Here is a 9,630-nt window from a genome sequence, read left to right as displayed (position 1 = left end):
CCCTGAGGGCAGGAAACATCTGCCTCAGACAGTCACGTGGGGTTCTCAGTGACTATGGGGTGGGAGACAGGAAATGATGGGCACCTCCAGGAGTGGGGAAAGGGAGTTCTTCCAAGCCCTGGTTGGCTCAGTGTTCAGGAACTGCCCTGAGGGTAAGTGTGGGCAAGACAGGATGAGAAGACCCAAAGAAAGCTGGAAGCCTGCAGTGGCTGGGGCCCAGCTAAGGGGTGAGATGGGAGGATTGTGACAATTGGAGGACAAGAGAGAAAGAGGAAAGATGATCTTCAGGATCTTCCTAATACAGAATCTGAGGGTGCACAGCTGTGAAGGAGGAAGGTAGAGTGCCCTGCACCTCACCCAATGCCATTCTCACCCTCAATTCTTCGGGAGTGCCGCCCCACCACCCAAGCTTTTAAGAGGTTGTCCTTGCATGCAGTACAACCTCAAACAGGAAGTTTCACCTTGATCCTGTACCCTGGACTGGGTCTTTCTTCATTTATTGTCCTGGACACTCTAGACCCCTTCCATCTGGATCCACATTCTTCGGTTCTGGGAAACGAATTATTTCTTTCATAATTACATGTCCATTTTCTTCTCCCCCTCCCTTTTTCTGCAACTCTTTAACTAGTTGGTTATTGAACGTCGTGTGTTCATTTCATTTTTATATCTTTTCTCTCTCATTTTCCATCTTTTTGTCTCTTTTGTTCTGCCTTCAAGGAGATTTCCTCATTTTTCTTCCATCCTTCTATTTTTGTCTTTTAAAATGTTATTTTTTAAATATTTTTAATTTACAAGACAAGATATTCCTCGTTCTTTGAGCATTTTAAAATTCTGGCATACTATTTTTGTTTCATGAATGCTCTATCTTCTCTGTTGGAAGATAGAGCATTCAATCTTCCATGATTGATTGTTCAATCATGAAGAACAATTCTTCATGAATATTTTCACATTGCTGCATGTTCTAGTCCTTCTGTGCAAAGGGTACTGGCCAAGTTTTGTTGGAGGGTGATTGAATAGCAAACATGCTTGAGTGCAACGTCCAGAGATTTGCTCGCATTCTTCCTCTTCTTCACTGGAGATTTGTTTACATTCCACAGTAAAGGTTTCTCTCTCTCTCTCCCTCTCTCTCTCTCTTTCTTCCAGAGAGAAAGATACACCAAATTCTCTATATAAACTCCAAGTCTCATAAGTTGGGGGTTTCTCTCCTGTGATCCAAGCTCATTGCCTGCACAGGAGGCTCCTGGCTCTCATTCATGTTGCCCTGTGGAAATGGGCTCAGGGAACTGGGACAAAGTGTGAGTAATAAACCTAATAAACTCTCTGACCTCAGACACAGCGGAAGCACCAGTGATCAAAGAGACTACAGCAGCTAAGGATGGTTAAGAGGGGAGTATTGCTCTAATCTGGAGGGTAAGACCTAGAAAAGGGTCTGGAAAGGCCGTTCTCCCTCACTCCCATCTCCTCCCTTCTCACCTTCTTTTTTCCTCTTTTTCCTTCCTTCCTTTGGGAACAAGGGAGTGAGGAATGGGAAACTGGGAGCAGGAGCTTAAGAAAACTAGATAATGTGTTAAACTGGGTCTTGTGGAAGTGGAAGATTGGGTGACCAACCTCCCCTTTTTGCTTGGGACTTGAGGGGTTTCTTGGGACTTAGGGGTTTCATGGGACTTTCTGTGCAAAAACTGAAAAAGTCCTGAACAAACCAGAACGGGTCGCCCTAGCTGGTGATGTGCTTGCATCTGTCTTGCCAATGTATATCAGGCTTTCTCTGATTGCCTTATAAGGAAGTTATTTTCATACTAACAAGCCACCCGGGCATGTTGTATGAAGAGGTGAACTGTATTGAACGCTGGACTAAGTGTTGAATATGGTCCACTGTGGGTGCTGGGACAGAGGTGACCAGGCAAGTTCCTGGCCTTCACAGAGGCGTCATGTTGCTGGGCGTTAGATGGAGGAAACCAGTGTTTATTGAGGACCTACTATGTGCTAGTCACCTGGCCAAGGACCTTCACAATGTTATTTCTTTCTTTTTTTTTTCTTTTGAGACAGAGTCTCACTCTGTTACCCAGGCTGGAGTGCAGTGGCGCAACTTTGGCTCACTGCAACCTTGGCCTCCTGGGTTCAAGCGATTCTCTGCCTCAGCCTCCCACATAGCTGGGACTACAGGCACGCACCACCATGCCTGACTAATTTTTGTCTTTCCTTTTTTTTTGTACAGACAGTGTTTTGCCATGTTGGTCAGGCTGGTCTTGAATTCCTGGCCTCAAGTAATCCACCCCCCTCAGCCTCCCAAGGTGCTTGGATTATAGGCGTGAGCCACCATGTCCAGCCACAAATGTTATTTCTTTCAACCCCACAAAAACCTTGCAAAGTAGGGGAAGTGGGTGTTTTGTTTATTTATTTCTACAAGCGAGGGCACTGAGGTTTAGAGGGATTGAGGAGGCTGCCTAAGGTGTCTTAATAGGAGGCAGAGTTGAAATTTGAGGCCAAATGGCCTCACTCCCCTTCAGTCCAGAGTGCTCCCAGAGAGTCTGAGGCAGGGGAGCCTGGGTGATTCCAATCCAGAGGGGAATGTCTCTGACACGGCAGAGAAGAAAAGAGAAAAGGCCAAGCTCCCATGACGAGGAAAGCCTGATTCTGGGCTGGGGCTGACGGCAGCCACTGCCCTCGAGCACAAGGCAGGCTGCGGGGAGCCTCCCAGGCCATGTCATCAGCACTGGTGCCCACAACTGGGGTGGGAGGGAGGTGGAGAAGGTGCAATTTGGGCTCGGCTCATTCTTGGTGTCTACCTGTGCCCTGGATCTATAGGAAGGGGGCACTGCCCCAGGACACAATAAGGAAGTTTAATGTGCCCCTGAGCCAGCGAGGCCATGGGAACACAGACTGGACCAGAATCCTAAGGCTCCAGGGCAGGGAACCAGTGGAGCAGCTTACATTGGGAGTGGACAAGGCAGGGTTGGGGCACAGCTGGAGCCAGGGGAGTGACATGTTGAAGTGAGGCTGGAACATGAGGGCCATGCCGGGAGCTCCATCCTGGTGATTTAAACCTTAGGTGCCCAAGCCCAGGTTAGGTGGCAAAGCAGCCATGTGAGCGGTGGCCACAGGGGATCCTGGGCATCCACTTCTCTTGGGCCCAGTCCAGAGAGCCCAAGAATATGGGCGACTCACTTCTTTCCCCTGCAGCTCACCCTCAGGGGAGTCTCCTCCCAGTTTCCCCCAGAGTCTTGGCCAGGGTGGTATGTGTGTTGAAGAGAGAGATAAGGTTGCATGAGCTTCCCTGGCTATTCATTCACCCTGAATACTCCTCCCCGTGATGTCCTCATGGTTCACTTCCTGGCCTCCTTCAAGTGTTCCTCACCTTCTGGCTGCTGCATTTAAGATAGTGTCATCCCCTGTCCCTCCTGCACACCCATACGCCTAACCCTGCTTGATTTTAATTTTTTCTTCAGCACGTTTTGCCTCTAACAGGTGATCAGATTGACTTATTTACTGTGCGCATTGTCTGTCTCCTCTCCTCCCACTAAAGTGAGCTCTGTGTGGGCACAACTCTCGCCTGTTTTGTCCACTGTTGTATTTCCAGTGTTCAGAATAGCACTCACCACAGACTAGTTGCTCGAACTAATACTTGTTGAATAAATAATTAGGAGGGAGTTAGAGGAAAGAGCACCTTGAATGCCAAGTGAAATCTGGATTTCCAGGCTCTACTGGGGATTTTGGATAAGTTCCTTTCCCTTGTTGAGCCTCAGTTTCCCTTCAATATGATGAGGGGCTTGAACCATCAGTTCCCAGTTTGATATGCTATACATTATCAAGCCCTTGTCATTTCTCCAAAGGCGAAGTGACATGATAAAAACAGAGTTCTAAGGAGATGAATGGACGAGTCTGCCAGGAGTTGACCTTGATGGGGAGGAACTGAGTCAGCTGGAGGGGCCCTTGAGGCAGGGATGTCCCATAATCCACGGGAAGCTGATGGAGAGGGTGAATGCGGAGGAGGAGAGCAGAGGAAGACTGGATGCTAGAGAAACCCCAGAGGAGGAGGCAGAACTTGGCAATCAGATCTAGGGAAGGGAGGAGAGAGAAGAAAAAAACTGGCCAATTGAAGCCTGTGAGAATGGAGGGATGTGGTATCCTGTGGTCCTGGGCCTCAAGGAGCAAGATCTCTTATCTTTTTCTCATCCAGATTCATTTTCTTACCCCTGTGGAAGAAAATGAGACTTTCATGAAGCCCACAACTATCCAGTTAAATATGACAGCCTTGGATTTATTTGTGAGTGTTTAAAATGTCCAATGTTCAGTAGTTGTCAGGTGTTCTTACCACCTCCCCGCTCCCTCAAACAGTCCCTGTTTCCAGAGTCCAGGAGAAGCAGTATTCAGGCAGTGTAGTCTCTTGCCAGAGCAGAACAAGGAGTCCTGGTGGCCAAGTAGCACGTATGCAGGCTGGGCTGGTCCCTGGTGGGACTTCTCCTGGGCTTTTCCTCCCATCGTCTTCCTCACGTGTCTCTCAGCCCTGCAACAGTCCAAGGACTCATGTGGCCTCTCTCAGCACCACCTCCCATCCCTGCCGAGTCCACCCTCGATTGGCTGTGCTCTCCAAGCTCACCTGGCAGAGTCTGGAGCTGGTGCCCTGGGTCATGGCCACAGTCCGGTTCACTAGGTGGATGTGTCCCTGGCTTCTGTCCATGCCAGGCTGCAGCCCAGAGGGCGCTGGCTGCTAGAATCTTGATGAGAAAGATGCAGGCCAGGAGGAGAAGGACGGAAGTGGGTGGGAAGGGGATTTCTCCTTCCAAGAGGCTCCTTGGAGAGACAAGAGGGCAGATGGGAGCCTTGAGATGGCCTACAGATTAGAATCTTCTCTCAGGGAATGGGGAGAAACCAGGAGCTTCTAGGACCTCAGTATACCTCCCCACCCAACACCATCCTTGGGATGGGTCTTTTTGGGGCTTTGGGAGCCCATAGTCAAGAGACTTGAGTTCTAGGCATGCTCTGCCACTAACCTGCTGAGTGCACTTAAACACACCACCTTCCCTCACTGAGCAGTTTTCTTCTGTATACAGTGCTATGCCATGGGGGTGTGTGTGTACACACATGTGTGCTCAGTGGTTATATGAGCAACGTTTAAACACCAGTACACAGGCATGGACCAGTCAGACTGATTCTGGTCCTACCAAAGAAGCAGAGATCTGGGGGTCTTAGCTTTGTACTAAAGTACTAAACCTTTCATTGTTACTGAATTATGGGGATGTCTGGGGCTGCCAGGGGAGGGGCGGGAGCTGGTATTCAGGAGTCTTAGAGCAGCTGCTCTTTACAAACCATTATGGAAGTCTTCCAATAAATGAACAACTGACACAGTCACACTAAATAACTAACATGTAGCAACTGGTGGAGGGGTGTTTAGATAAGACACATCCAGGGCCCTTCAGGCTCTAGTTGCCTTGTAATTTGTAGTTCAGAATGCCCAGCCCCCACCCCCCGTGGGGCTCTGCAGGGTGGAAGTCTGCCCACGGGTTTTAAGAAAGAACCATCGCTGTACCTGGAGATGCTGTGCTCCACATGGGCATCCTCGAAGCTCTCAGACTCCCCGGGGACCCAGAGATCTCCAGCATCCCGGTGATCCAGCGGGTCTATGGGAGGCAAAGCCATGAGCCTCCAGCCCCTTCCTCCTCAAGGCAGGGGTAGAACCTTTATGGGTGGGGTGAGGTCGCCTGGGCACTGGTCCTATGTGGATCAAGTCATTACACTCCATAAGCCTCAATTTCCCCACTTATAAAGTGGGCAGTTAGGAATACTTCCTTAATAGCAGGGTTACCAGGATTCCATGAGGGCACCTCTGGGCAGTGTGTAGCACCATGTCGGAGCTCAGTAACTGCAACTCCCCACTCCTTCTGCACAGGGGCTAAGAAGAGCGAATGCAATCGTGGATGTACTTGAAAATCCTATCTAAACTGTCAATCTATCTACACAAGCTATGGGTTACTTTTATTTTTCTGTCTCCCTCTTGGGAGTTGGTTAAGGGAGTTCACTGCCACCTGCCATCCTTAGAAAAGTGGTGGAGGTGGGGTTTGTGTCTAGGGCTGGCAGTCTCGCCTGACCTCCCCACGTCAGGCAAATACTACTCCTGACCTCATTTCCATGGTAAAGAGCCATACTGGGAGAAGGGGTTGGAAAAGAGGAGAGTCGGAAACGGCCTCTGTAGCCCCAGATTTGTTCTCCTTTGGGGACACAGTTGTGTTCTGAAGACTCAAGCAGAAGGCCTTCTTGGAGGGTGGTCCCTGCGCAAAGCTCAGGGATGGAAAGAGACATCCTGGCCCACCTACTCCCACCTGGAGTGGCGATCCCAAGGCAGTTCGGTAGCAGGAGGCTTGGAGCACATGTCACACCCTGCCCCCAACTGCCCTCCCCCACAACAAAAACTCACCGGAACCCTGTGGGGTCAGCAGGACAGACACCACCCTCTCCATTTACAGATGAGAGAATGGAGGCCCAGAGAAGTGAAGCACATTGCCCAGCACAAGCAGTGTACTTTTCTAAGGGTGATTTTCTGTACCAGGTTGCTGCTTCACTTACGTTGATAGGACCATTGGTCGGTTGGTGAGGGAATAAATTAATCTCCTCCTCCTCCTTAATGGACCTCCCATCATGTTCACATGCTAACTGGATGGAGATGGATAAAGCTGTTTGGGCAAGCAGGGCCAAGGCCAGGCTAGTTCACAGAGTGCCTTAATGCAAAGTAGAGAAAGGTGCCCTTCTTGCAGGTGATGCAGCTCTGCACCAGGGAACACAGTCTGGCAAAAGAAGTCCAGGCTGAGGGCTGGATTTTGGCCCTTTTGTGCAGTGAGCAACCTGCACAACAATCCTTGGTAGCCCTGAGTAGGGAGATGAGACCCACACGATGGGTTTTCCTAGTATTCCTGAGAGCCCAGTGGGTGGTTCTGCACACAGACGCCCAAAACATGAGGCTTGGAACAGGGGCAGGCCAGAGAGGCAGCCACTGCCCACTCACCTGCCAGCACCTCCACCAGGACCTTCCTGAGGGTGTCAGCCTCACTGCCATGGAGGCTTTGGCACTGGTAGAGGCCCGCATCGTGGGGTTGTAGATTCCGCAGTGTAATGGTGAGAGTGCCGCCCAGGGTATCATCTGTGATGGCTGTGCTCCCATTCCGCCTCCTCAGGAAGGACAGCAGCCACAAGTTGTGCGTGCTGACCACACGCTGGCATGGGCCCTTTTCGCTCAGCTGGCGGCACCAGGCCTTGCGCCTCCCCCAGTGCTTCATGGAGTCATAGGGGCAGGACACCTGCAGGGACTGGCCCTCCACGCCCTGGAACACTGTGGTGTTGTGGGCTCCAGACAGCTCTGGGGAGGAGACATTCATTCACTCCTTCATTTACCAAATACGCATTGAACACTTGGTCTGTGCAGTGACCTAAACAGACAAAAATCCTGCCCTGAAGGAGCTTAGGTTCTTATGCAAGTTGGGAGCAGGTGGCACAGCATGTGTTTGTGGGAAATTGGGAACCAGGAAACCTGGGACCTGGGTTTGGTTTTCTCACAGTTGGTCTTGCTGGGCCTCCTTGGAGAAGTAACTGACCCTCTCTGGGTCTATTCTGGAGACACTTGGTCTTAAAATCCCCTCCAGTTCTGTTCTGCATATCTCTTTGCTGTCATATGGGACTAGGATCTCTCCTCGCGGCCTGGGGCTGGCTCTCCCTGCCCCACCACTCTTGCTTGCTCTGCAGCCGCCCACATTGGTACCGACTTTCCTGACCTTTAGCTTCCAGCTTCCCTATTTCTGTGGCTTTGTTCCCCTTTCAGGAAGGACCCGTCTCGGAGATATTTTGGGGGAGACATGAGGCTGCTATTTTGGGAACCCTCCTTAGGGCGGGGGAGATGGGCTTAGAGCACCAGCTTATTGCTGGGGCAGGGGCTGCAGCAGAAGCCCCCAGAGCCTCCTGCTTTGACTTCTCCTCTCTTGGTCCTCCCTTGCTTGCCATCTTCAACCATTACTGTGACAGAGGCTTGAAAGATGGGATTGGGAAGCTGTTGGCCTGCCTTTTGGAACTAGAGAGACCAGATAGGCAGTGGCCCTCTCCCACCTTACCATCTCCCATCCATGCCTCAGGACCCCACCTTCCTCCCCGCCCCCACACCATCTAAAGCTGCAGGAACAAGACTCCATTTGGCACCATCTCTCCTCTTGCCCAGGTTTGTCCAATGCTGTGGGGGAGCAAAAGGTTCACTTCCCTCAGTGGGAAGAAGCAGTTGTGTACAAAAATTTGGTGTGTCAATTCCCTGCAACTCAGTGATGGAAATCTCCAGGCCCCTCACCTCCCATCAAGACCTGAGGACAAGAGGACCTTCAGAGCAGGGGAGAGAGTGCCCCAAAGATGCAGATGAACATCCTCAGGTTCTTTCCTCTTTTATAACTGCAGGGGCTCATAATTAGTGGCTTATAATTTCAGAGCTATTATGAGTGCCAGCGCCCCCCCCCAACTGCCAGCTAGTGCCTGGGATGCCACCGTTAGCACTCCTTCCCTTCCAATGCAACCAGAGTCCACCAGCCCCTTACATGTCCACATGCAGGAAGAGTCTGAGGGTGGGTTTTGATACTGGGGAGGGAAGTAGGGTGTGAAGAATATGGGCAGGTTGAGGAGGAGAGGAGTGCAGAACAGAGCACTCAGGCATGCCAAGGACTGCCACCACCTTCATAACTCACCCCAGGGCCCGCCACCTGCTCCCTAGCCACATACTCAAAGTGAGGAAAAGAAAGCATCACAGGGCACGGAGAAGATCCTACCTGTGGCAAAGAGTAAGATGAGCAGCCGGAGAGGCTCCATGCCACCCTTCCCTGGCCAAGGGCAGATGCAGAGTGCCTTGTGCAAGATCTTGTCTTTCCCTTGAACTGCAGAAAAGAGAGGATCAGACATGTCAGGCGCTGCCCACAGGAACTGGGCTCCTGGGGATTAAGCAATAGTCAGGACTGGGTCTGGAGGCGGTGCAGGGTGGGGAGGGAGGGGAAGAGGAGTCAGCCACTGCAGCCCTGGCAGAAGGAGCCTGAATCTCCCAGACCTCTGAGAAGCCAGCCCACCCTCCTGCTGGTGCCAGCCAGGATGGCCCCCAGATGGCTGGGGCTGGTAAGGCCCTGCACTGCTCAGTTTCCTTGCAGAGCCTAGCCCAGGGATCACTGTCCTCACAGCAGTATTCAGACCCTCTACCAGCTGCAATGCCTGCCGTCTTCTGGTTTCAGCCTTGCAAGAGTTGGAGAACAGCTGTGCCCTCAGAAGCCAGGGCCCTCACCCAGCCCCTCTTAGTTCCTCCCTCCAGGGCTGTCATTCCTGTACTGTGGCAGCAGTTAAGTACACAGCTCTGGAGTCAGACTTCCTGTCTTTCTGGGTGTGTAACCACACATCCAAAACCTACCTGTGTCTGTTCCCTGATCCATACAATGGGAATAATGATAGTGCAAGGGGTTATCAGGAGCACCACATGGGTTCCTACAGGTAAAGTGCTTTCCAGTAGGGCCTGACACACAGCATTCAACAAATATTAACTATCACCATTATCCTAGTTAGCAGGGAAAAGGGAAATGGGCTGTCCATAAGACAGAGAATTTTCTCTCCCACCTGGAGTTTTCTGCC

The 9,630-nt window shown here is 51.3% G+C and overlaps 1 protein-coding gene across 5 annotated transcripts; it reads right to left on the bottom strand.

Annotated features, from left to right (window-relative positions):
- Positions 1 to 4,217: 4,217 nt before the first annotated feature.
- Positions 4,218 to 8,927, bottom strand: TREM2 (triggering receptor expressed on myeloid cells 2). 5 transcript variants are annotated; one of them, XM_011944061.1, is made up of 5 exons: positions 8,790 to 8,927; positions 6,998 to 7,348; positions 5,528 to 5,618; positions 4,598 to 4,791; positions 4,233 to 4,504 (listed from the first exon to the last, which is right to left on the bottom strand). In XM_011944061.1, the coding sequence occupies exons 1-5, from the start codon at positions 8,917 to 8,919 to the stop codon at positions 4,488 to 4,490; spliced, it is 783 nt and encodes a 260-aa protein (XP_011799451.1). In that variant the 5' UTR covers positions 8,920 to 8,927; the 3' UTR covers positions 4,233 to 4,487. The 5 variants fall into 5 exon arrangements, with proteins under 5 accessions (XP_011799444.1, XP_011799451.1, XP_011799450.1 ...); XM_011944060.1 differs by having other exon boundaries at positions 4,245 to 4,407; positions 8,790 to 8,918; XM_011944054.1 differs by lacking the exon at positions 4,598 to 4,791 and having other exon boundaries at positions 4,218 to 4,504.
- Between the last annotated feature and the right edge of the window lie 703 nt (positions 8,928 to 9,630).

The sequence above is a fragment of the Colobus angolensis genome, unplaced genomic scaffold, assembly GCF_000951035.1.
Source record: "Colobus angolensis palliatus isolate OR3802 unplaced genomic scaffold, Cang.pa_1.0 Scaffold105, whole genome shotgun sequence".
Lineage (NCBI taxonomy): Eukaryota > Metazoa > Chordata > Mammalia > Primates > Cercopithecidae > Colobus > Colobus angolensis.
The sequence above is the reverse complement of the archived record's forward strand: the minus strand, read 5'-3'. Positions and strand labels throughout refer to the sequence as shown.